The sequence below is a fragment of the Salvelinus alpinus genome, chromosome 29 (assembly GCF_045679555.1).
Source record: "Salvelinus alpinus chromosome 29, SLU_Salpinus.1, whole genome shotgun sequence".
In the NCBI taxonomy this organism is placed as follows: domain Eukaryota; kingdom Metazoa; phylum Chordata; class Actinopteri; order Salmoniformes; family Salmonidae; genus Salvelinus; species Salvelinus alpinus.
The window spans coordinates 28,110,564-28,136,831 of record NC_092114.1 but is presented as its reverse complement, the minus strand read 5'-3'; the positions used below and the strand labels follow the sequence as shown (position 1 = coordinate 28,136,831).

At 40.6% G+C, this 26,268-nt stretch overlaps 6 protein-coding genes across 12 annotated transcripts; 1 reads left to right on the top strand and 5 right to left on the bottom strand.

Moving 5' to 3' along the window:
- The first annotated feature begins 1,446 nt into the window (after window positions 1-1,446).
- Window positions 1,447-7,381, top strand: LOC139559447 (tetraspanin-13-like). Of its 2 annotated transcripts, none has more exons than XM_071375491.1 (6): window positions 1,447-1,543; window positions 2,945-3,112; window positions 4,317-4,397; window positions 4,805-4,918; window positions 5,217-5,327; window positions 5,516-7,381. In XM_071375491.1, the coding sequence occupies exons 2-6, from the start codon at window positions 2,960-2,962 to the stop codon at window positions 5,588-5,590; spliced, it is 534 nt and encodes a 177-aa protein (XP_071231592.1). In that variant the 5' UTR covers window positions 1,447-1,543; window positions 2,945-2,959; the 3' UTR covers window positions 5,591-7,381. The 2 variants fall into 2 exon arrangements, with proteins under 2 accessions (XP_071231592.1, XP_071231591.1); XM_071375490.1 differs by having other exon boundaries at window positions 1,458-1,686.
- An 823-nt stretch (window positions 7,382-8,204) lies between these two features.
- On the bottom strand, window positions 8,205-11,159 carry LOC139559446 (anterior gradient protein 2 homolog). Of its 2 annotated transcripts, none has more exons than XM_071375487.1 (8): window positions 11,081-11,159; window positions 10,505-10,641; window positions 10,144-10,207; window positions 9,879-9,931; window positions 9,415-9,491; window positions 9,146-9,209; window positions 8,906-8,989; window positions 8,205-8,517 (listed from the first exon to the last, which is right to left on the bottom strand). In XM_071375487.1, exons 2-8 carry the CDS (start codon window positions 10,626-10,628, stop codon window positions 8,468-8,470), a joined length of 516 nt encoding a protein of 171 aa, XP_071231588.1. In that variant the 5' UTR covers window positions 10,629-10,641; window positions 11,081-11,159; the 3' UTR covers window positions 8,205-8,467. The 2 variants fall into 2 exon arrangements, with proteins under 2 accessions (XP_071231588.1, XP_071231589.1); XM_071375488.1 differs by having other exon boundaries at window positions 10,505-10,637; window positions 11,081-11,152.
- An 819-nt stretch (window positions 11,160-11,978) lies between these two features.
- On the bottom strand, window positions 11,979-14,933 carry LOC139559445 (anterior gradient protein 2 homolog). Of its 2 annotated transcripts, none has more exons than XM_071375485.1 (8): window positions 14,855-14,933; window positions 14,279-14,415; window positions 13,918-13,981; window positions 13,653-13,705; window positions 13,189-13,265; window positions 12,920-12,983; window positions 12,680-12,763; window positions 11,979-12,291 (listed from the first exon to the last, which is right to left on the bottom strand). In XM_071375485.1, the coding sequence occupies exons 2-8, from the start codon at window positions 14,400-14,402 to the stop codon at window positions 12,242-12,244; spliced, it is 516 nt and encodes a 171-aa protein (XP_071231586.1). In that variant the 5' UTR covers window positions 14,403-14,415; window positions 14,855-14,933; the 3' UTR covers window positions 11,979-12,241. The 2 variants fall into 2 exon arrangements, with proteins under 2 accessions (XP_071231586.1, XP_071231587.1); XM_071375486.1 differs by having other exon boundaries at window positions 14,279-14,411; window positions 14,855-14,926.
- Window positions 14,934-15,756: 823 nt separating this feature from the next.
- Window positions 15,757-18,711, bottom strand: LOC139559443 (anterior gradient protein 2 homolog). 2 transcript variants are annotated; one of them, XM_071375483.1, is made up of 8 exons: window positions 18,633-18,711; window positions 18,057-18,193; window positions 17,696-17,759; window positions 17,431-17,483; window positions 16,967-17,043; window positions 16,698-16,761; window positions 16,458-16,541; window positions 15,757-16,069 (listed from the first exon to the last, which is right to left on the bottom strand). In XM_071375483.1, exons 2-8 carry the CDS (start codon window positions 18,178-18,180, stop codon window positions 16,020-16,022), a joined length of 516 nt encoding a protein of 171 aa, XP_071231584.1. In that variant the 5' UTR covers window positions 18,181-18,193; window positions 18,633-18,711; the 3' UTR covers window positions 15,757-16,019. The 2 variants fall into 2 exon arrangements, with proteins under 2 accessions (XP_071231584.1, XP_071231585.1); XM_071375484.1 differs by having other exon boundaries at window positions 18,057-18,189; window positions 18,633-18,704.
- An 821-nt stretch (window positions 18,712-19,532) lies between these two features.
- On the bottom strand, window positions 19,533-22,487 carry LOC139559442 (anterior gradient protein 2 homolog). 2 transcript variants are annotated; one of them, XM_071375481.1, is made up of 8 exons: window positions 22,409-22,487; window positions 21,833-21,969; window positions 21,472-21,535; window positions 21,207-21,259; window positions 20,743-20,819; window positions 20,474-20,537; window positions 20,234-20,317; window positions 19,533-19,845 (listed from the first exon to the last, which is right to left on the bottom strand). In XM_071375481.1, exons 2-8 carry the CDS (start codon window positions 21,954-21,956, stop codon window positions 19,796-19,798), a joined length of 516 nt encoding a protein of 171 aa, XP_071231582.1. In that variant the 5' UTR covers window positions 21,957-21,969; window positions 22,409-22,487; the 3' UTR covers window positions 19,533-19,795. The 2 variants fall into 2 exon arrangements, with proteins under 2 accessions (XP_071231582.1, XP_071231583.1); XM_071375482.1 differs by having other exon boundaries at window positions 21,833-21,965; window positions 22,409-22,480.
- Window positions 22,488-23,312: 825 nt separating this feature from the next.
- LOC139559441 (anterior gradient protein 2 homolog) lies at window positions 23,313-26,268 on the bottom strand. 2 transcript variants are annotated; one of them, XM_071375479.1, is made up of 8 exons: window positions 26,190-26,268; window positions 25,614-25,750; window positions 25,253-25,316; window positions 24,988-25,040; window positions 24,524-24,600; window positions 24,254-24,317; window positions 24,014-24,097; window positions 23,313-23,625 (listed from the first exon to the last, which is right to left on the bottom strand). In XM_071375479.1, exons 2-8 carry the CDS (start codon window positions 25,735-25,737, stop codon window positions 23,576-23,578), a joined length of 516 nt encoding a protein of 171 aa, XP_071231580.1. In that variant the 5' UTR covers window positions 25,738-25,750; window positions 26,190-26,268; the 3' UTR covers window positions 23,313-23,575. The 2 variants fall into 2 exon arrangements, with proteins under 2 accessions (XP_071231580.1, XP_071231581.1); XM_071375480.1 differs by having other exon boundaries at window positions 25,614-25,746; window positions 26,190-26,261.

Sequence of the window (26,268 nt, the reverse complement as noted above, 5' to 3'; positions counted from 1 at the left end):
ACCCTCAGGGGTGCGTGCTCAGCCCCCTCCAGTACTCCCTGTTCACTCATGACTGCACGACTCCAACACCATCATCAAGTTTGCCGATGACACAACAGTGGTAGGCCTGATCACCGACAACAATGACACAGCCTATATGGAGGAGGTCAGAGACCTGGCCGTGTGGTTCCAGGACAACAACCTCTCCCTCAACGTGATCAAGTCAAAGGAGATGATTGTGGACTATAGGAAAAGGAGGACAGAGCACGCTCTGTTCACATCGATGGGACTGTAGTGGAGCAGGTTGAGAGCTTTAAGTTCCTTGGTGTCCACATCACCAACAAACTATCATGGTCCAAACACACTAAAACAGTTGTGAAGAGGGCTCGACAAAGCCTATTCCCCCTTAGGAGACTGAAAAGATTTGGCATGGGTCCTCAGATCCTCAAAAGGTTCTACAGCTGCACCATCAAGAGCATCCTGACTGGTTGCATCACTGCCTGGTATGACAAATGCTCGCCTTCCAACCGCAAGGCACTACAGAGGGTTGTGCGTACGGCCCAGTACATCACTTGGGCCAAGCTTCCTGCCATCCAGGACCTCTATACCAGGCGGTGTCAGAGGAAGGCCCTAAAAAATTGTCGAAGACTCCAGCCACCCTAGTCATAGACTGTTTTCTCTGCTCCCGCACGGCAAGCGGTACCGGAGCGCCATGTTAGGTCCAAAAGGATTCTTAACAGCTTCTACCCCAAGCCATAAGACTCCTGAACAGCTAATCAAGGGCTACCCAGACCCCTCTTTTACGCTGCTTCTACTCTCTGTTTATAATCTATGCATAGTCACTTTAACTCTACCTACATGTACATATTACTTCAATTACCTCGACTAACCGGTGCCCCCGCACATTGACTCTGTATCGGTACCCTCTGTATATAGCCTCGCTATTGTTATTTTACTGCTGCTGTTTATTTATTTGTTACTTTTATTTTCTATTTTTTACTTATCTATTTTTTACTTAACACGTCTTTTTCTTAAAACTGCATTGTTGGTTAAAGGCTTGTAAGTAAGCATTTCACTGTTGTATTCGGGGGAGCATTTGACAAATACAATTTGATTTGATTTGATATGTCTATAAAACATTCCCCTCCAAAACTAACCATATTTAGTTAGTTGAAACGCTACTGAGTATTTTTCACCCCACTTTAGCTGAGAAAGGTAGAAAAGTGTTCTCCCTACAGTCCAATATTGTCAATATACCAGTGTCAACATTGTATTTTTTCATTGTAAACATTCATTAAAAAAAATACATATTATTTGAAATTTGTTTTCATAAATTACTTATTGCATTTTCTTGTTGGCAGAATAAAAGTGGCCATTGATTAAAATGCAATATAATTTGAATGAGTTATCCTCATTGCAATGTTTTGAAATGCAGGCTTTTATTTTTGAAGGTTTCCTCATTACCATACACAAGTGACGTCAACGTTTGTGCTGCTGGCAGAATACTAGTTCATCTCGCGACCAGACTTTGTAGTGGGGACAATCATAACCGTCTTGATTTGGGGTATTTCCATTTTTATTTAGTTTTTACAAGGAATTGCTTTATCTTATTATTCGTTTGGCTTATTATCAAAAATCTCAATGATGGCCTGCTCCGGGTTCACCTGCTCCAAGCACTCCCTCTGTGCGCTCAATATCCTTTATGTTGTGAGTATGCGATTCCAGAATTGACCATATGGAGTATTACTAAGCTATACTGTAACAGGTTTTGGGCGTTGGTTCCGTAGCCTATATTACGTTTTTTATGCGGTCTGTGCGGGTGTGTAAGGAACATTGTTGCGGTACAGCCTGTTTTAAACAATACATTGGGTCAGACCAGGCTCTGCTGCTATAAATAATTAAAACTGAACCTTTGTATTGAATACGATTTGCGTCTCCTGTTTGACAAAGGCAACCTCAGCACGTAAAAATATTAGGATTTATATTCAGTATTTAGGCAACTGAATATTTAAAATGGCCTATATATATTATTTCCTTTCTCCATTTCCTATCTCGTTTCCTCTCCTGAGTCCTGACACTTTCCAATGCAAGGGTGTATCCTGTCTTTGTCAGCTCTAACCATTCCTGATATCTCTTATCAAGTGGTTGTTACTGAAAACAACATTATATGGGCCATAGGGTGTGTGTAGACTCCATAGCATTCGTATACAAACCCTCAACATAGGGCATCGAATGTCCACAACACCACCCAATGTTTTGCAGGAGTGTTTGTGGCATCAAAACAGAACACAGTGGTGACCTATATTTAAACTGAATATACATTTACAGGCAGATAAATGTTTTAATGATAGAAAATTTTGTTCCACTTTTGACTGTTGCTTCTTCTATTTCCAGGGGCGCAAATTTCACTGGGGACATTGCGCCCCTGTCTATTTCTAAAAGCACACAGTCTGAGGTGTAGCCTGTGTCCTTCTGACAGGTTATACCACTGCAACAACATCACTCACTTTGTTTTATTACATACCATAACCTGTAAGCCTATCTGATAGTTTCCGGGTTAATGTCCACACTCACTTTCTCTCTCTCTCTCTCTCTCTCTCTTACACACACACCCACACACACACACACACACACACACACACACACACACACACACACACACACACACACACACACACACACACACACACACACACACACACACACACACACACACACACACACACACACACACACACACACACACACACACACACACACACACACACACACACACACACACACAGTGCAGTTTTTACTCTTTCACTGTGGAGAGTTCATGCAGTTCATACTTCATACAATGACATAAGATATCTGTTGTTTAGGGTCATCTTGGCTGTCTGTCTCTGTGTTTGTGTCTGCGCCTGCTTGTCTATTTATCCGTCTTTCTGTCGGTCCGTCTATCCGTCTCTCCCTCCCTCTCTAGTTGGTGAGTCTGCTGATGATCGGCATCGCTGCGTGGGGGAAGTGGTTCGGCCTGGTGTCCAGCTTCCAGGTGGTGGGCGGAGTCATTGGAGTGGGCGTTTTCCTGTTCTTTGTGGCGTTGGTCGGCCTCATCGGGGCCGTGAAGCACCACCAGGTCCTACTCTTCTTCGTATCCTAACCTTCCACCAAGGCAGAGTTGACCTGACCCAAGACCCAAGTGAATTTGGGGTCTAGAATTTGAATTATGGCTTGAGTTCAGGTTTGGGGTCAAGTTTCAGGTCAAGTAGATTGAGGCATTGGGTAGGCTATGTGTTAAATTCAAAAGAACTGAAGTTTCAATAAGCTTTTCCAATAGCTTCAGTAGCTCGCTAAATGGGATTGTCTGAATGAGACAATCCTCTCCACGTTGTCCTTTACCTTCACCCGTTGTCCTTTACCTTCACCCGTTGTCCTTTACCTTCACCCGTTGTCCTTTACCTTCACCCGTTGTCCTTTACCTTCACCCGTTGTCCTTTACCTTCACCCGTTGTCCTTTACCTTCACCCGTTGTCCTTTACCTTCACCCGTTGTCCTTTACCTTCACCCGTTGTCCTATACCTTCACCCGTTGTCCTATACCTTCACCCGTTGTCCTTTACCTTCACCCGTTGTCCTTTACCTTCACCCGTTGTCCTTTACCTTCACCCGTTGTCCTTTACCTTCACCCCTTGTCCTTTCCCTTCACCCGTTGTCCTTTACCTTTACCTTCACCCGTTGTCCTATACCTTCACCCGTTGTCCTATACCTTCACCCATTGTCCTTTACCTTCACCCGTTGTCCTTTACCTTCACCCCTTGTCCTTTACCTTCACCCCTTGTCCTTTACCTTCACCCCTTGTCCTTTACCTTCACCCGTTGTCCTTTACCTTCACCCGTTGTCCTTTACCTTCACCCGTTGTCCTTTATTTCAATAGGACTCATAGCCCCTTGTAGTTTATCCATGAGTTGTTTTCCAGGCTGTACTGTAGTTTCCATTCATGCATGGCATGCACACGCAATAACATCTGTGAGACCAGGTCCAGTATCGTATTGCACATTGTAGTCAGCCTGCGTAGACACTGCCGACCCCTGCTTCTGGCTTAGTCATCAGGGCATAATACTGACTGGCTTTCAGTCATTATTACAGTGTTATTATTACATTATTAGTTTACATTATTATAGTATTAATCTATAATATTCCATATTACTAATACAGAAGTTTAGAGAAATTAAACATTTGACTGTTGAAAATAAGTATCATTCGCCTTCGGAAGTGTGACCAACTGGTTCAAATCTACAAAAGCTCTGTGTTGAGAATGTGTGTATTGGAGTGTTATTCCTTGACAGTGGTGCCCAGTATATGATCATCCTCTTCATGGTGTTCATCGTCCAGTTCTCTGTCTCCAGCGCCTGTCTGGCCATCAACAAGGATCAGCAGGTAGGAGCACAAACTCCTGTCAATCACAACAACATTCCTTTCAGTTCTAGAGGAACAAAAAAAACTTTTCAGACAAATCACAGAAATCTTGTGATTCAATTCTAGATAGATACAAGACAACATATGCTAATGAATCATGATGTGTCTGTTATTGGTTAATATTGTGGTGAAATCTCAGATCTAGGGACCTCCCATGTTTCGGCACTGCGGTGTGATCCGGTTCCATGCACTATGGAGTACCTTTCAAAATCACTATTTTATTCAGACTTACCTCCATCTGGTTCAAGAATAGCAGACTACCTTAGAAATGTCTGGTCCTGTGTATACAGGCATTGTAATACACCTAATGTATATGTATATGGGTGTATCTATGGTGGTCAGTGCTTGCTGTTGTACCCCTGTTTTAGGAACAACTGTTGGAGGTGGGATGGAACAACTCTCATACCACCCAGAGAGACGTAGAGAAGAGTCTCAACTGCTGTGGCTTCTACCACGTAGACAACAACGGGACCTGTGACGCTGTAAGCATTAACAAATGAACCCTCTGGTGCACTGAATCTGAATGTACAGTATGTTGTCTTTGACCTCTCCATCACAGGTCACAAGCTCTGTTGATACATATCAAGATATATCATTACAACGAATGGGATTGTCTAAAAAACATGTTTTTACACATACATCTGTGTTGAAATGGCTCTGATATTTTTAGCAAACTGGTTCTGATGATATCAGCTGCTGTATATTCAGTATTGTGGATGTAAAGTAGTTTTCCTGACTAACTTGTCCATCTGTGGGGTGTCTTTCTGTGTCCCTCTACAGGCCTGTTTCCCCAACCACTCCTGTTCACCGTGTGCTGAGCAGATCCAGGCGCATGCAGGAGAGGTGTTGCGCTTCGTGGGCGGGATAGGCCTCTTCTTCAGCTTCACTGAGGTGAGATCCCCCTCTATATACAGTCAGGGAATGTTCTGGTGTGTCAATCAAGCATTCAATCAATTGAACTTAATGACTTACAGTAAACCGCAGTTTATGAAATCTAATAGGGAATGAAAATGTATATTTACAGTATATGATCTGTTATTTGTAGGGTCAGTAATGTTTATTCTTTATTCCTGCTTCAGATCCTGGGGGTGTGGCTAACGTATCAATACAGGAACCAGAAAGACCCTCGAGCCAATCCCAGTGCCTTCCTGTAACTGCTGGCAACTGCTGGCTCTGCGCCCTTCCCCCCTCACCCCACACCCTGGAAGTGGCTAACCCTCCTCCTGGAGAGCTACTGGATGTGCAGGCTTTTTCTCCAGCCCTACTCTAACTAACACTAACACAGCTGATTCTAAACAAATTAGTTGCTCATCGGGACTATTTTCAGCTAAATCGGTTGTGTTAGTTAAAGTGGGACCGAAGCAAAAGCCTGCAGTAGCTCTCCTGGTGGAGGTGGGTTTGCCGCCTGTTTTAGGGACTGTGTTTGTAAATAAGCGAGTGGCTTGTGTGTGTTTTCACCAGCTGAGCGAAGCGGCAGGCCTTTGTGTGGTGTTTCATAAAGGTGTGTGTCTGGAAAAGAACTGGGTCGTGTTCATTAGGGCACTAAACAGGAGAAAACTGACTGAGACAGGAGGAACTACATTTTCCTTCACATTTTCAGTTGCAAAATGTTTTCTGTTGTGTGCCCTAAAGAACACGACCGGCTGTATATTAAAATGCTGCATGAGTCTATTACCCTAATAGGACACCTGAGGCCACTCCCAATCCGAATCATATCCTGTATTTAACCTCTCATACGTATATGGCTCTGCTTCCGATGACAAATCTCTTGGAATCAACGTTTTCAGAGAATACATTTGATATTTGATACACCCTTGATGGGCAAGCGTTCAGTATGCTCAGACCAGTATTAGAACATGTGAACTGTGATGTTGTGACTACTGAATGACTCCTATATTACAAACAATGACTGACATAATGAAGAACAGTTTGTAATATTTTGAGCGCATGGCGATTGAAGATATCATTGAATATTTGTACATTTGATTTTAACACTCAATAACAGGACTGTAACGTGCTGTTGACAGTTGTGTGCTGTAACTACATAACTACAGCTATTTAAGCAGCTTGTTGTTGCCTTTACTTGAAGTCATCATGCTATACAGTATTCAACAAAAAAGTTGTTCTTTATGTATATTTCTGTGTAAACATTCCTAATTATTAGAAATCTGCTAAACCAAATGCATTAATGTAAGAGTCAATTGCTTATGCCGTCTGAATACCAACACTATGTAATTCTGGGGAAGACTGACCTGAAACAAATATGATCCACTTTGTTCTGCTGATAGTGATTCAAAGCCTGGCAGTCGATTGTGCTGCTGCATCATGTCTCTGTTAGTATGTGCTGCTGCATCATGTCTCTGTTAGTATGTGCTGCTGCATCATGTCTGCTAGTATGTGCTGCTGCATCATGTCTCTGTTAGTATGTTCTGCTGCATCATGTCTCTGTTAGTATGTGCTGCTGCATCATGTCTCTGTTAGTATGTGCTGCTGCATCATGTCTCTGCTAGTATGTGCTGCTGCATCATGTCTCTGCTAGTATGTGCTGCTGCATCATGTGTCTGCTAGTATGTGCTGCTGCATCATGTCTCTGCTAGTATGTGCTGCTGCATCATGTCTCTGCTAGCATGTGCTGCTGCATCATGTCTCTGCTAGCATGTGTTGCTGCATCATGTCTCTGCTAGTATGTGCTGCTGCATCATGTCTCTGCTTGTATGTGCTGCTGCATCATGTCTCTGCTAGTATGTGTTGCTGCATCATGTCTCTGCTAGCATGTGTTGCTGCATCATGTCTCTGCTTGTATGTGCTGCTGCATCATGTCTCTGCTTGTATGTGCTGCTGCATCATGTCTCTGCTTGTATGTGCTGCTGCTACTGATGGTTCTGTGAACTAGGTACCTGAGCCTTTGTACAAGAAATCACAATAAAATTGATATTTTACATCTATTTCATCCCGTTTCTGTTCTTGGGCTTTCCTTTCAACATTGATAGTAACCCATTTCCCACCAATACCCAGTCAAGTTGACCAGTCGACATTCACTGGGTTAGTTGGGCTCTGTTTCAATAGAAACACAACCAGTGAATTTGCAAAATGTTGAGCTCAGCTCAAAGCAGGAGCCTAAGCATTTCCAAGAAACTAAAATCAGTTTTGTAAGTAAGTAAGTAATGCTTTTATTTGCTTTCTGGCATATCATTTGCATAGATTCCTATGAAGAGCAAAGATAATTACTCAGGTCACTGTGTGTGTTTTTTTTTTTTTAAGAAGGAAGCCCCGTTATACAACAAAGGCATTGGTTGAGGTTCGGTAGCCAGGCAACCAGGCTGTGACCGGTTCAGTAACCAGGCGTGACTCAGGAAAAGTCCTTTCATACCCTCAATGGCCCTGCCCATTCAGGATGTGACCAGGATGTCAGCACTCACTCCCTAGCCCCCCACACACACACACACACACACACACACACACACACACACACACACACACACACACACACACACACACACACACACACACACACACACACACACACACACACACACACACACACACACACACACACACACACACACACACACACACACACACACACACACACACACACACACACACACACACACACACACACACACACACACACACACACACACACACACACACACACACACACACACACACACACACACACACACACACACACACACACACACACACACACACACACACACAGAGTTTCTGATAATCTGGTTACATTTTACAATAATACACACACCATTTAAGAATTGCACTATATTTAATAAAAATACATCTTAGATGTACAGCAATACATTACAAAGACAGAGAGTTTCAGGGAAAATCATAAAAAAATTGAAATTAGTTTGTGAAAGTGAAGACTAGTTTTTTTTCCAGTGCTTAGGTTTACATGGTGACAGTATCCCACTGGCTGACTCCTAGGCTCCAGAGATCATTCTGAGAATGTTCAGAAAACCTCTGAAGTCACAGGCCAAAGGTCAACGGGTCACATGCTTTGTCAGTGCTTACAACTCAGTCTTCAGCAGCTTCTTGGCCTTCTGCATGTTGCTCAACACTGTAGGGAGAAGGGAAAATGAAGAGTCACTCAAGAGAAGTCAAGACTAAGTCCCTCAAGAGAAGTCAAAAGTCACTCAAGAGAAGTCAAGACTAAGTCACTCACGACAAATCAAGACTAAGTCACACAAGAGTCGTTCAAGAGCAGGTTGTTTCTCACAGAGGAGTAATTTGTTGTTGTTGATGGCACTAATGGCCAAATGTAATATATTTGAATTATAAAACAAAGTCTGGTTACAATTTCTAATACCTTACATTTATAAAAGCTTATAAATGTGTATAAATGCTTAAATATTTATAATCTACTAAATACTGATTTATTAACAGTATGTAAACTGTTAGTATGCAATCAAACATTCAAAAGGGAGATAAGATCAAGTTGTACTCACAGAGTTGGATGTCAGAAGGCTCATAGGCGTACATGCGGTTGGAGTAGCGTCCTGTGATGTCAGCTCTCACTGTCATAGAGGGATCTGAGGGGAGAGAAAGAGAGAGAGGGGGGAGGGGGAGAGAGAGCGAGAGAGAACTATTGATTAAAATCGGTCACTTTTGTTTGATGCCATCATAGACAAAATATTGAAATTCGTTAGCATGTAATGCTACATGGAAAACGTGACCTCATCACTCACCGACAAAGATGATTCTGGGGACATACTGGCCATCAGGGGAGAGATGCTTGTCTGTGGTTTCATACTGATAACACAGGGAAAGAAACACTAAATCATCACAAAATCTAAATACTAAAGGTCTGTTTAAAAAAAAAAAAGTAAAATATGAATACAAAAAAGTATATATACTATAAAGTAAAATCATAAAATAGATCAAAAGATAATTAATGTATGTATTGTGCTTGGCATGATTCTAGTAACGTTTTCCAAAGTCTGAATTTAAAACTCACCACCAGATTGAGAATGATGAAGTCTTCATCAAGTACCTTCTGGATGTCCTTGTCTTCAGCGAAGGCCTTCTTCATGGCTGGATACACGAAAGACATCATGAAAGAAATGATGGAATACGTTATATTGACTTAAGAGATCTCCATCTATTAACAGTTGAGTAACATACCCACATAGTTGTTTTATTGTCCTATTCCATACATGGCAGTAGGATGCTAGAGGTATATACCACCTTGGCAAACAGAGTCCTGTTTGTTCTACTACGAGTTTGATAATTGTTGTTTAAACAAGTCCTGGCATCTAATTCAACTGAATGATGCATCACAATTTGGGAGAATGCCAGGATGCATAACTAGCCAAGGGAGGGACTTTGACCTGAGGTCTGTTCAGGAAGGTGCAATAAAGTGGCAGTTTATTTGCTGTAGGTCAGGGGTTAGAGGTCAGGGGTTAGAGATCAGGGTCTTACATGCGCTGTGGGGACAGTCCTCCAGGTGAAAGATGACCATCAGAGGCTTGTTCCTGTGGAGACAAAGTAGTTCTGGTTACAATAGAATAGAATAGAAAGGAGATGCCAAGGAATGCCTTGAAATGTATTTGCTTTTTTGCGAAGACAACACATCAGTTATCCAGATCTATTATATGTATGTGAAATAACACCCTATTCCCTATTGTGCACCACATAAGAAATAGGATGCCATGTCGTATGTAGTCATAAAAGTTTGTTCACTCACTGTGCCCTGGCCCAGTACAGAGCCTCCTCATAGGTCTGAGCCCAGATCAGCTGATCACCCCAGCCTACAGGAGACCGGAAGGAAGAACAGTGTCAGAATACCTGGGGTCTGCTCAGGAAGATGGAACATTACAGAACATTCAGGTAGAGATATATTGCGTAGAACAGACATGCCTCCACTGACATCTAGAATAAGGAATCGTATGTCAGCTCTATTCATTAGATATCTCAGACCACACTCACCAGTGCTTTGAGAATAAGGAAAATGAGAAAGTGTACTGTACTCTTAAAACCTTTCTTTCATTCATTCAAACACTACACTGTGATAAGCCTTGAAAAATAGTAAGGGGAGGGAGTGATACCTCTAGAGAGAGTCTGAGGGATCCTCTTCCCCCTCTTGGCAATGTTCTTCTCAGGCTTGGCCAAAGATGAAGACACTGCTACGGCCACAAGGACAAACAACACCGACAGCAGACCTCGGATCATGATTAATACCTTTCTGGAAGGAAACAGAGTTCATTATTGAGCATCTCAGAGTAGGTAGGAGTGCTGATCTGGGATCATGTTCCCCCTGTCCATATCATTTTAATCATTGTGATCTACAAGACAAAACTGATCCTATATCAGCACCTCTATTCTGAATCATTGTGAATACAGACCCAGATACCACATGCATGTCACAAAACTGCACAGATAATCTGCTTCTGTCCTCATATTACTATAACTCAAAAGTATAGCTGAGTGGAAACAATAATGAATAACTGCCATGCAGAATTACAAGTAATTGCACATCTATTCAGTTGTTCACGTTTTTATAGACTGAAAGAGTCTGGAAAAGTTCACAGCATTTAAGGCACATTTACCAGGAAAAGGTTCAGATTGAGGGATAAGGGATAGTGAAGATAGATTTGTGGTGGAGGGAGAGATATATTTCCTACCTGTTCTCCGTGGCACCTTTGTATGTCTCCTTTTCTCTGTTGCTACTTGCACTGCCGTGTCCTTTCTCTATCACCTGGACATGCTCTTATACACCTGCCACAAGCTCACCTGATGGCCCCTCCCACACACCAACCCTCTCCATCTCTCCCCCCAAAGCTCTGATGGAATGTGTAGAGGCAGACAGTTCCATTGATTCTAGAATTTTGACTTTCTCTCAGTTATTTCACTATCAGACAGCCATTTTAAGGTATATCATTAAGTTTGATTAAAGTAGGATTTGATAGTGTTGTTATGTACGTTTTCCTTTTATAATAAGAATCGGTAACGGAACTGTTGAATCGTAATAGTTGGCATAGATCCAAGGACAGGTCAGCATTAAATCTAGCAATCTGATTTGATATCGGGGCTATTAGTCAGTTCATGGATCAGGTCAGATCCGTAAGATTGACATCATTCTCAATAAAATCAAATAAACTACAGTGAAATGCTTACATACAGGTCTTTTTCCAACAACGCAGAGTTAAAGATAAAATATTTTTTTAATAAAATACCTTTCATAAAGTAAACAAAAAGATTTAACAGATTGAAGGGGAAGTTAACCCATTTTTTTGTGGCCTTATTTTCACTCTTTTTGTGCTTTTAGTTTTTTTGTTTACTTTTAAGTTAAAAAATATATATTTTGTTTCCCTAGCCACACACACACACACACACACACACACACACACACACACACACACACACACACACACACACACACACACACACACACACACACACACACACACACACACACACACACACACACACACACACACACACACACACACACACACACACACACACACACACACAGAGTTTCTGATAATCTGGTTACATTTTACAATAATACACACACCATTTAAGAATTGCACTATATTTAATAAAAATACATCTTAGATGTACAGCAATACATTACAAAGACAGAGAGTTTCAGGGAAAATCATAAAAAAATTGAAATTAGTTTGTGAAAGTGAAGACTAGTTTTTTTTCCAGTGCTTAGGTTTACATGGTGACAGTATCCCACTGGCTGACTCCTAGGCTCCAGAGATCATTCTGAGAATGTTCAGAAAACCTCTGAAGTCACAGGCCAAAGGTCAACGGGTCACATGCTTTGTCAGTGCTTACAACTCAGTCTTCAGCAGCTTCTTGGCCTTCTGCATGTTGCTCAACACTGTAGGGAGAAGGGAAAATGAAGAGTCACTCAAGAGAAGTCAAGACTAAGTCCCTCAAGAGAAGTCAAAAGTCACTCAAGAGAAGTCAAGACTAAGTCACTCACGACAAATCAAGACTAAGTCACACAAGAGTCGTTCAAGAGCAGGTTGTTTCTCACAGAGGAGTAATTTGTTGTTGTTGATGGCACTAATGGCCAAATGTAATATATTTGAATTATAAAACAAAGTCTGGTTACAATTTCTAATACCTTACATTTATAAAAGCTTATAAATGTGTATAAATGCTTAAATATTTATAATCTACTAAATACTGATTTATTAACAGTATGTAAACTGTTAGTATGCAATCAAACATTCAAAAGGGAGATAAGATCAAGTTGTACTCACAGAGTTGGATGTCAGAAGGCTCATAGGCGTACATGCGGTTGGAGTAGCGTCCTGTGATGTCAGCTCTCACTGTCATAGAGGGATCTGAGGGGAGAGAAAGAGAGAGAGGGGGGAGGGGGAGAGAGAGCGAGAGAGAACTATTGATTAAAATCGGTCACTTTTGTTTGATGCCATCATAGACAAAATATTGAAATTCGTTAGCATGTAATGCTACATGGAAAACGTGACCTCATCACTCACCGACAAAGATGATTCTGGGGACATACTGGCCATCAGGGGAGAGATGCTTGTCTGTGGTTTCATACTGATAACACAGGGAAAGAAACACTAAATCATCACAAAATCTAAATACTAAAGGTCTGTTTAAAAAAAAAAAAGTAAAATATGAATACAAAAAAGTATATATACTATAAAGTAAAATCATAAAATAGATCAAAAGATAATTAATGTATGTATTGTGCTTGGCATGATTCTAGTAACGTTTTCCAAAGTCTGAATTTAAAACTCACCACCAGATTGAGAATGATGAAGTCTTCATCAAGTACCTTCTGGATGTCCTTGTCTTCAGCGAAGGCCTTCTTCATGGCTGGATACACGAAAGACATCATGAAAGAAATGATGGAATACGTTATATTGACTTAAGAGATCTCCATCTATTAACAGTTGAGTAACATACCCACATAGTTGTTTTATTGTCCTATTCCATACATGGCAGTAGGATGCTAGAGGTATATACCACCTTGGCAAACAGAGTCCTGTTTGTTCTACTACGAGTTTGATAATTGTTGTTTAAACAAGTCCTGGCATCTAATTCAACTGAATGATGCATCACAATTTGGGAGAATGCCAGGATGCATAACTAGCCAAGGGAGGGACTTTGACCTGAGGTCTGTTCAGGAAGGTGCAATAAAGTGGCAGTTTATTTGCTGTAGGTCAGGGGTTAGAGGTCAGGGGTTAGAGATCAGGGTCTTACATGCGCTGTGGGGACAGTCCTCCAGGTGAAAGATGACCATCAGAGGCTTGTTCCTGTGGAGACAAAGTAGTTCTGGTTACAATAGAATAGAATAGAAAGGAGATGCCAAGGAATGCCTTGAAATGTATTTGCTTTTTTGCGAAGACAACACATCAGTTATCCAGATCTATTATATGTATGTGAAATAACACCCTATTCCCTATTGTGCACCACATAAGAAATAGGATGCCATGTCGTATGTAGTCATAAAAGTTTGTTCACTCACTGTGCCCTGGCCCAGTACAGAGCCTCCTCATAGGTCTGAGCCCAGATCAGCTGATCACCCCAGCCTACAGGAGACCGGAAGGAAGAACAGTGTCAGAATACCTGGGGTCTGCTCAGGAAGATGGAACATTACAGAACATTCAGGTAGAGATATATTGCGTAGAACAGACATGCCTCCACTGACATCTAGAATAAGGAATCGTATGTCAGCTCTATTCATTAGATATCTCAGACCACACTCACCAGTGCTTTGAGAATAAGGAAAATGAGAAAGTGTACTGTACTCTTAAAACCTTTCTTTCATTCATTCAAACACTACACTGTGATAAGCCTTGAAAAATAGTAAGGGGAGGGAGTGATACCTCTAGAGAGAGTCTGAGGGATCCTCTTCCCCCTCTTGGCAATGTTCTTCTCAGGCTTGGCCAAAGATGAAGACACTGCTACGGCCACAAGGACAAACAACACCGACAGCAGACCTCGGATCATGATTAATACCTTTCTGGAAGGAAACAGAGTTCATTATTGAGCATCTCAGAGTAGGTAGGAGTGCTGATCTGGGATCATGTTCCCCCTGTCCATATCATTTTAATCATTGTGATCTACAAGACAAAACTGATCCTATATCAGCACCTCTATTCTGAATCATTGTGAATACAGACCCAGATACCACATGCATGTCACAAAACTGCACAGATAATCTGCTTCTGTCCTCATATTACTATAACTCAAAAGTATAGCTGAGTGGAAACAATAATGAATAACTGCCATGCAGAATTACAAGTAATTGCACATCTATTCAGTTGTTCACGTTTTTATAGACTGAAAGAGTCTGGAAAAGTTCACAGCATTTAAGGCACATTTACCAGGAAAAGGTTCAGATTGAGGGATAAGGGATAGTGAAGATAGATTTGTGGTGGAGGGAGAGATATATTTCCTACCTGTTCTCCGTGGCACCTTTGTATGTCTCCTTTTCTCTGTTGCTACTTGCACTGCCGTGTCCTTTCTCTATCACCTGGACATGCTCTTATACACCTGCCACAAGCTCACCTGATGGCCCCTCCCACACACCAACCCTCTCCATCTCTCCCCCCAAAGCTCTGATGGAATGTGTAGAGGCAGACAGTTCCATTGATTCTAGAATTTTGACTTTCTCTCAGTTATTTCACTATCAGACAGCCATTTTAAGGTATATCATTAAGTTTGATTAAAGTAGGATTTGATAGTGTTGTTATGTACGTTTTCCTTTTATAATAAGAATCGGTAACGGAACTGTTGAATCGTAATAGTTGGCATAGATCCAAGGACAGGTCAGCATTAAATCTAGCAATCTGATTTGATATCGGGGCTATTAGTCAGTTCATGGATCAGGTCAGATCCGTAAGATTGACATCATTCTCAATAAAATCAAATAAACTACAGTGAAATGCTTACATACAGGTCTTTTTCCAACAACGCAGAGTTAAAGATAAAATATTTTTTTAATAAAATACCTTTCATAAAGTAAACAAAAAGATTTAACAGATTGAAGGGGAAGTTAACCCATTTTTTTGTGGCCTTATTTTCACTCTTTTTGTGCTTTTAGTTTTTTTGTTTACTTTTAAGTTAAAAAATATATATTTTGTTTCCCTAGCCACACACACACACACACACACACACACACACACACACACACACACACACACACACACACACACACACACACACACACACACACACACACACACACACACACACACACACACACACACACACACACACACACACACACACACACACACACACACACACACACACAGAGTTTCTGATAATCTGGTTACATTTTACAATAATACACACACCATTTAAGAATTGCACTATATTTAATAAAAATACATCTTAGATGTACAGCAATACATTACAAAGACAGAGAGTTTCAGGGAAAATCATAAAAAAATTGAAATTAGTTTGTGAAAGTGAAGACTAGTTTTTTTTCCAGTGCTTAGGTTTACATGGTGACAGTATCCCACTGGCTGACTCCTAGGCTCCAGAGATCATTCTGAGAATGTTCAGAAAACCTCTGAAGTCACAGGCCAAAGGTCAACGGGTCACATGCTTTGTCAGTGCTTACAACTCAGTCTTCAGCAGCTTCTTGGCCTTCTGCATGTTGCTCAACACTGTAGGGAGAAGGGAAAATGAAGAGTCACTCAAGAGAAGTCAAGACTAAGTCCCTCAAGAGAAGTCAAAAGTCACTCAAGAGAAGTCAAGACTAAGTCACTCACGACAAATCAAGACTAAGTCACACAAGAGTCGTTCAAGAGCAGGTTGTTTCTCACAGAGGAGTAATTTGTTGTTGTTGATGGCACTAATGGCCAAATGTAATATATTTGAATTATAAAACAAAGTCTGGTTACAATTTCTAATACCTTACATTTATAAAAGCTTATAAATGTGTATAAATGCTTAAATATTTATAATCTACTAAATACTGATTTATTAACAGTATGTAAACTGTTAGTATGCAATCAAACATTCAAAAGGGAGATAAGATCAAGTTGTACTCACAGAGTTGGATGTCAGAAGGCTCATAGGCGTACATGCGGTTGGAGTAGCGTCCTGTGATGTCAGCTCTCACTGTCATAGAGGGATCTGAGGGGAGAGAAAGAGAGAGAGGGGGGAGGGGGAGAGAGAGCGAGAGAGAACTATTGATTAAAATCGGTCACTTTTGTTTGATGCCATCATAGACAAAATATTGAAATTCGTTAGCATGTAATGCTACATGGAAAACGTGACCTCATCACTCACCGACAAAGATGATTCTGGGGACATACTGGCCATCAGGGGAGAGATGCTTGTCTGTGGTTTCATACTGATAACACAGGGAAAGAAACACTAAATCATCACAAAATCTAAATACTAAAGGTCTGTTTAAAAAAAAAAAAGTAAAATATGAATACAAAAAAGTATATATACTATAAAGTAAAATCATAAAATAGATCAAAAGATAATTAATGTATGTATTGTGCTTGGCATGATTCTAGTAACGTTTTCCAAAGTCTGAATTTAAAACTCACCACCAGATTGAGAATGATGAAGTCTTCATCAAGTACCTTCTGGATGTCCTTGTCTTCAGCGAAGGCCTTCTTCATGGCTGGATACACGAAAGACATCATGAAAGAAATGATGGAATACGTTATATTGACTTAAGAGATCTCCATCTATTAACAGTTGAGTAACATACCCACATAGTTGTTTTATTGTCCTATTCCATACATGGCAGTAGGATGCTAGAGGTATATACCACCTTGGCAAACAGAGTCCTGTTTGTTCTACTACGAGTTTGATAATTGTTGTTTAAACAAGTCCTGGCATCTAATTCAACTGAATGATGCATCACAATTTGGGAGAATGCCAGGATGCATAACTAGCCAAGGGAGGGACTTTGACCTGAGGTCTGTTCAGGAAGGTGCAATAAAGTGGCAGTTTATTTGCTGTAGGTCAGGGGTTAGAGGTCAGGGGTTAGAGATCAGGGTCTTACATGCGCTGTGGGGACAGTCCTCCAGGTGAAAGATGACCATCAGAGGCTTGTTCCTGTGGAGACAAAGTAGTTCTGGTTACAATAGAATAGAATAGAAAGGAGATGCCAAGGAATGCCTTGAAATGTATTTGCTTTTTTGCGAAGACAACACATCAGTTATCCAGATCTATTATATGTATGTGAAATAACACCCTATTCCCTATTGTGCACCACATAAGAAATAGGATGCCATGTCGTATGTAGTCATAAAAGTTTGTTCACTCACTGTGCCCTGGCCCAGTACAGAGCCTCCTCATAGGTCTGAGCCCAGATCAGCTGATCACCCCAGCCTACAGGAGACCGGAAGGAAGAACAGTGTCAGAATACCTGGGGTCTGCTCAGGAAGATGGAACATTACAGAACATTCAGGTAGAGATATATTGCGTAGAACAGACATGCCTCCACTGACATCTAGAATAAGGAATCGTATGTCAGCTCTATTCATTAGATATCTCAGACCACACTCACCAGTGCTTTGAGAATAAGGAAAATGAGAAAGTGTACTGTACTCTTAAAACCTTTCTTTCATTCATTCAAACACTACACTGTGATAAGCCTTGAAAAATAGTAAGGGGAGGGAGTGATACCTCTAGAGAGAGTCTGAGGGATCCTCTTCCCCCTCTTGGCAATGTTCTTCTCAGGCTTGGCCAAAGATGAAGACACTGCTACGGCCACAAGGACAAACAACACCGACAGCAGACCTCGGATCATGATTAATACCTTTCTGGAAGGAAACAGAGTTCATTATTGAGCATCTCAGAGTAGGTAGGAGTGCTGATCTGGGATCATGTTCCCCCTGTCCATATCATTTTAATCATTGTGATCTACAAGACAAAACTGATCCTATATCAGCACCTCTATTCTGAATCATTGTGAATACAGACCCAGATACCACATGCATGTCACAAAACTGCACAGATAATCTGCTTCTGTCCTCATATTACTATAACTCAAAAGTATAGCTGAGTGGAAACAATAATGAATAACTGCCATGCAGAATTACAAGTAATTGCACATCTATTCAGTTGTTCACGTTTTTATAGACTGAAAGAGTCTGGAAAAGTTCACAGCATTTAAGGCACATTTACCAGGAAAAGGTTCAGATTGAGGGATAAGGGATAGTGAAGATAGATTTGTGGTGGAGGGAGAGATATATTTCCTACCTGTTCTCCGTGGCACCTTTGTATGTCTCCTTTTCTCTGTTGCTACTTGCACTGCCGTGTCCTTTCTCTATCACCTGGACATGCTCTTATACACCTGCCACAAGCTCACCTGATGGCCCCTCCCACACACCAACCCTCTCCATCTCTCCCCCCAAAGCTCTGATGGAATGTGTAGAGGCAGACAGTTCCATTGATTCTAGAATTTTGACTTTCTCTCAGTTATTTCACTATCAGACAGCCATTTTAAGGTATATCATTAAGTTTGATTAAAGTAGGATTTGATAGTGTTGTTATGTACGTTTTCCTTTTATAATAAGAATCGGTAACGGAACTGTTGAATCGTAATAGTTGGCATAGATCCAAGGACAGGTCAGCATTAAATCTAGCAATCTGATTTGATATCGGGGCTATTAGTCAGTTCATGGATCAGGTCAGATCCGTAAGATTGACATCATTCTCAATAAAATCAAATAAACTACAGTGAAATGCTTACATACAGGTCTTTTTCCAACAACGCAGAGTTAAAGATAAAATATTTTTTTAATAAAATACCTTTCATAAAGTAAACAAAAAGATTTAACAGATTGAAGGGGAAGTTAACCCATTTTTTTGTGGCCTTATTTTCACTCTTTTTGTGCTTTTAGTTTTTTTGTTTACTTTTAAGTTAAAAAATATATATTTTGTTTCCCTAGCCACACACACACACACACACACACACACACACACACACACACACACACACACACACACACACACACACACACACACACACACACACACACACACACACACACACACACACACACACACACACACACACACACACACACACACACACACACACACACACACACAGAGTTTCTGATAATCTGGTTACATTTTACAATAATACACACACCATTTAAGAATTGCACTATATTTAATAAAAATACATCTTAGATGTACAGCAATACATTACAAAGACAGAGAGTTTCAGGGAAAATCATAAAAAAATTGAAATTAGTTTGTGAAAGTGAAGACTAGTTTTTTTTCCAGTGCTTAGGTTTACATGGTGACAGTATCCCACTGGCTGACTCCTAGGCTCCAGAGATCATTCTGAGAATGTTCAGAAAACCTCTGAAGTCACAGGCCAAAGGTCAACGGGTCACATGCTTTGTCAGTGCTTACAACTCAGTCTTCAGCAGCTTCTTGGCCTTCTGCATGTTGCTCAACACTGTAGGGAGAAGGGAAAATGAAGAGTCACTCAAGAGAAGTCAAGACTAAGTCCCTCAAGAGAAGTCAAAAGTCACTCAAGAGAAGTCAAGACTAAGTCACTCACGACAAATCAAGACTAAGTCACACAAGAGTCGTTCAAGAGCAGGTTGTTTCTCACAGAGGAGTAATTTGTTGTTGTTGATGGCACTAATGGCCAAATGTAATATATTTGAATTATAAAACAAAGTCTGGTTACAATTTCTAATACCTTACATTTATAAAAGCTTATAAATGTGTATAAATGCTTAAATATTTATAATCTACTAAATACTGATTTATTAACAGTATGTAAACTGTTAGTATGCAATCAAACATTCAAAAGGGAGATAAGATCAAGTTGTACTCACAGAGTTGGATGTCAGAAGGCTCATAGGCGTACATGCGGTTGGAGTAGCGTCCTGTGATGTCAGCTCTCACTGTCATAGAGGGATCTGAGGGGAGAGAAAGAGAGAGAGGGGGGAGGGGGAGAGAGAGCGAGAGAGAACTATTGATTAAAATCGGTCACTTTTGTTTGATGCCATCATAGACAAAATATTGAAATTCGTTAGCATGTAATGCTACATGGAAAACGTGACCTCATCACTCACCGACAAAGATGATTCTGGGGACATACTGGCCATCAGGGGAGAGATGCTTGTCTGTGGTTTCATACTGATAACACAGGGAAAGAAACACTAAATCATCACAAAATCTAAATACTAAAGGTCTGTTTAAAAAAAAAAAAGTAAAATATGAATACAAAAAAGTATATATACTATAAAGTAAAATCATAAAATAGATCAAAAGATAATTAATGTATGTATTGTGCTTGGCATGATTCTAGTAACGTTTTCCAAAGTCTGAATTTAAAACTCACCACCAGATTGAGAATGATGAAGTCTTCATCAAGTACCTTCTGGATGTCCTTGTCTTCAGCGAAGGCCTTCTTCATGGCTGGATACACGAAAGACATCATGAAAGAAATGATGGAATACGTTATATTGACTTAAGAGATCTCCATCTATTAACAGTTGAGTAACATACCCACATAGTTGTTTTATTGTCCTATTCCATACATGGCAGTAGGATGCTAGAGGTATATACCACCTTGGCAAACAGAGTCCTGTTTGTTCTACTACGAGTTTGATAATTGTTGTTTAAACAAGTCCTGGCATCTAATTCAACTGAATGATGCATCACAATTTGGGAGAATGCCAGGATGCATAACTAGCCAAGGGAGGGACTTTGACCTGAGGTCTGTTCAGGAAGGTGCAATAAAGTGGCAGTTTATTTGCTGTAGGTCAGGGGTTAGAGGTCAGGGGTTAGAGATCAGGGTCTTACATGCGCTGTGGGGACAGTCCTCCAGGTGAAAGATGACCATCAGAGGCTTGTTCCTGTGGAGACAAAGTAGTTCTGGTTACAATAGAATAGAATAGAAAGGAGATGCCAAGGAATGCCTTGAAATGTATTTGCTTTTTTGCGAAGACAACACATCAGTTATCCAGATCTATTATATGTATGTGAAATAACACCCTATTCCCTATTGTGCACCACATAAGAAATAGGATGCCATGTCGTATGTAGTCATAAAAGTTTGTTCACTCACTGTGCCCTGGCCCAGTACAGAGCCTCCTCATAGGTCTGAGCCCAGATCAGCTGATCACCCCAGCCTACAGGAGACCGGAAGGAAGAACAGTGTCAGAATACCTGGGGTCTGCTCAGGAAGATGGAACATTACAGAACATTCAGGTAGAGATATATTGCGTAGAACAGACATGCCTCCACTGACATCTAGAATAAGGAATCGTATGTCAGCTCTATTCATTAGATATCTCAGACCACACTCACCAGTGCTTTGAGAATAAGGAAAATGAGAAAGTGTACTGTACTCTTAAAACCTTTCTTTCATTCATTCAAACACTACACTGTGATAAGCCTTGAAAAATAGTAAGGGGAGGGAGTGATACCTCTAGAGAGAGTCTGAGGGATCCTCTTCCCCCTCTTGGCAATGTTCTTCTCAGGCTTGGCCAAAGATGAAGACACTGCTACGGCCACAAGGACAAACAACACCGACAGCAGACCTCGGATCATGATTAATACCTTTCTGGAAGGAAACAGAGTTCATTATTGAGCATCTCAGAGTAGGTAGGAGTGCTGATCTGGGATCATGTTCCCCCTGTCCATATCATTTTAATCATTGTGATCTACAAGACAAAACTGATCCTATATCAGCACCTCTATTCTGAATCATTGTGAATACAGACCCAGATACCACATGCATGTCACAAAACTGCACAGATAATCTGCTTCTGTCCTCATATTACTATAACTCAAAAGTATAGCTGAGTGGAAACAATAATGAATAACTGCCATGCAGAATTACAAGTAATTGCACATCTATTCAGTTGTTCACGTTTTTATAGACTGAAAGAGTCTGGAAAAGTTCACAGCATTTAAGGCACATTTACCAGGAAAAGGTTCAGATTGAGGGATAAGGGATAGTGAAGATAGATTTGTGGTGGAGGGAGAGATATATTTCCTACCTGTTCTCCGTGGCACCTTTGTATGTCTCCTTTTCTCTGTTGCTACTTGCACTGCCGTGTCCTTTCTCTATCACCTGGACATGCTCTTATACACCTGCCACAAGCTCACCTGATGGCCCCTCCCACACACCAACCCTCTCCATCTCTCCCCCCAAAGCTCTGATGGAATGTGTAGAGGCAGACAGTTCCATTGATTCTAGAATTTTGACTTTCTCTCAGTTATTTCACTATCAGACAGCCATTTTAAGGTATATCATTAAGTTTGATTAAAGTAGGATTTGATAGTGTTGTTATGTACGTTTTCCTTTTATAATAAGAATCGGTAACGGAACTGTTGAATCGTAATAGTTGGCATAGATCCAAGGACAGGTCAGCATTAAATCTAGCAATCTGATTTGATATCGGGGCTATTAGTCAGTTCATGGATCAGGTCAGATCCGTAAGATTGACATCATTCTCAATAAAATCAAATAAACTACAGTGAAATGCTTACATACAGGTCTTTTTCCAACAACGCAGAGTTAAAGATAAAATATTTTTTTAATAAAATACCTTTCATAAAGTAAACAAAAAGATTTAACAGATTGAAGGGGAAGTTAACCCATTTTTTTGTGGCCTTATTTTCACTCTTTTTGTGCTTTTAGTTTTTTTGTTTACTTTTAAGTTAAAAAATATATATTTTGTTTCCCTAGCCACACACACACACACACACACACACACACACACACACACACACACACACACACACACACACACACACACACACACACACACACACACACACACACACACACACACACACACACACACACACACACACACACACACACACACACACACACACACACACACACACACAGAGTTTCTGATAATCTGGTTACATTTTACAATAATACACACACCATTTAAGAATTGCACTATATTTAATAAAAATACATCTTAGATGTACAGCAATACATTACAAAGACAGAGAGTTTCAGGGAAAATCATAAAAAAATTGAAATTAGTTTGTGAAAGTGAAGACTAGTTTTTTTTCCAGTGCTTAGGTTTACATGGTGACAGTATCCCACTGGCTGACTCCTAGGCTCCAGAGATCATTCTGAGAATGTTCAGAAAACCTCTGAAGTCACAGGCCAAAGGTCAACGGGTCACATGCTTTGTCAGTGCTTACAACTCAGTCTTCAGCAGCTTCTTGGCCTTCTGCATGTTGCTCAACACTGTAGGGAGAAGGGAAAATGAAGAGTCACTCAAGAGAAGTCAAGACTAAGTCCCTCAAGAGAAGTCAAAAGTCACTCAAGAGAAGTCAAGACTAAGTCACTCACGACAAATCAAGACTAAGTCACACAAGAGTCGTTCAAGAGCAGGTTGTTTCTCACAGAGGAGTAATTTGTTGTTGTTGATGGCACTAATGGCCAAATGTAATATATTTGAATTATAAAACAAAGTCTGGTTACAATTTCTAATACCTTACATTTATAAAAGCTTATAAATGTGTATAAATGCTTAAATATTTATAATCTACTAAATACTGATTTATTAACAGTATGTAAACTGTTAGTATGCAATCAAACATTCAAAAGGGAGATAAGATCAAGTTGTACTCACAGAGTTGGATGTCAGAAGGCTCATAGGCGTACATGCGGTTGGAGTAGCGTCCTGTGATGTCAGCTCTCACTGTCATAGAGGGATCTGAGGGGAGAGAAAGAGAGAGAGGGGGGAGGGGGAGAGAGAGCGAGAGAGAACTATTGATTAAAATCGGTCACTTTTGTTTGATGCCATCATAGACAAAATATTGAAATTCGTTAGCATGTAATGCTACATGGAAAACGTGACCTCATCACTCACCGACAAAGATGATTCTGGGGACATACTGGCCATCAGGGGAGAGATGCTTGTCTGTGGTTTCATACTGATAACACAGGGAAAGAAACACTAAATCATCACAAAATCTAAATACTAAAGGTCTGTTTAAAAAAAAAAAAAGTAAAATATGAATACAAAAAAGTATATATACTATAAAGTAAAATCATAAAATAGATCAAAAGATAATTAATGTATGTATTGTGCTTGGCATGATTCTAGTAACGTTTTCCAAAGTCTGAATTTAAAACTCACCACCAGATTGAGAATGATGAAGTCTTCATCAAGTACCTTCTGGATGTCCTTGTCTTCAGCGAAGGCCTTCTTCATGGCTGGATACACGAAAGACATCATGAAAGAAATGATGGAATACGTTATATTGACTTAAGAGATCTCCATCTATTAACAGTTGAGTAACATACCCACATAGTTGTTTTATTGTCCTATTCCATACATGGCAGTAGGATGCTAGAGGTATATACCACCTTGGCAAACAGAGTCCTGTTTGTTCTACTACGAGTTTGATAATTGTTGTTTAAACAAGTCCTGGCATCTAATTCAACTGAATGATGCATCACAATTTGGGAGAATGCCAGGATGCATAACTAGCCAAGGGAGGGACTTTGACCTGAGGTCTGTTCAGGAAGGTGCAATAAAGTGGCAGTTTATTTGCTGTAGGTCAGGGGTTAGAGGTCAGGGGTTAGAGATCAGGGTCTTACATGCGCTGTGGGGACAGTCCTCCAGGTGAAAGATGACCATCAGAGGCTTGTTCCTGTGGAGACAAAGTAGTTCTGGTTACAATAGAATAGAATAGAAAGGAGATGCCAAGGAATGCCTTGAAATGTATTTGCTTTTTTGCGAAGACAACACATCAGTTATCCAGATCTATTATATGTATGTGAAATAACACCCTATTCCCTATTGTGCACCACATAAGAAATAGGATGCCATGTCGTATGTAGTCATAAAAGTTTGTTCACTCACTGTGCCCTGGCCCAGTACAGAGCCTCCTCATAGGTCTGAGCCCAGATCAGCTGATCACCCCAGCCTACAGGAGACCGGAAGGAAGAACAGTGTCAGAATACCTGGGGTCTGCTCAGGAAGATGGAACATTACAGAACATTCAGGTAGAGATATATTGCGTAGAACAGACATGCCTCCACTGACATCTAGAATAAGGAATCGTATGTCAGCTCTATTCATTAGATATCTCAGACCACACTCACCAGTGCTTTGAGAATAAGGAAAATGAGAAAGTGTACTGTACTCTTAAAACCTTTCTTTCATTCATTCAAACACTACACTGTGATAAGCCTTGAAAAATAGTAAGGGGAGGGAGTGATACCTCTAGAGAGAGTCTGAGGGATCCTCTTCCCCCTCTTGGCAATGTTCTTCTCAGGCTTGGCCAAAGATGAAGACACTGCTACGGCCACAAGGACAAACAACACCGACAGCAGACCTCGGATCATGATTAATACCTTTCTGGAAGGAAACAGAGTTCATTATTGAGCATCTCAGAGTAGGTAGGAGTGCTGATCTGGGATCATGTTCCCCCTGTCCATATCATTTTAATCATTGTGATCTACAAGACAAAACTGATCCTATATCAGCACCTCTATTCTGAATCATTGTGAATACAGACCCAGATACCACATGCATGTCACAAAACTGCACAGATAATCTGCTTCTGTCCTCATATTACTATAACTCAAAAGTATAGCTGAGTGGAAACAATAATGAATAACTGCCATGCAGAATTACAAGTAATTGCACATCTATTCAGTTGTTCACGTTTTTATAGACTGAAAGAGTCTGGAAAAGTTCACAGCATTTAAGGCACATTTACCAGGAAAAGGTTCAGATTGAGGGATAAGGGATAGTGAAGATAGATTTGTGGTGGAGGGAGAGATATATTTCCTACCTGTTCTCCGTGGCACCTTTGTATGTCTCCTTTTCTCTGTTGCTACTTGCACTGCCGTGTCCTTTCTCTATCACCTGGA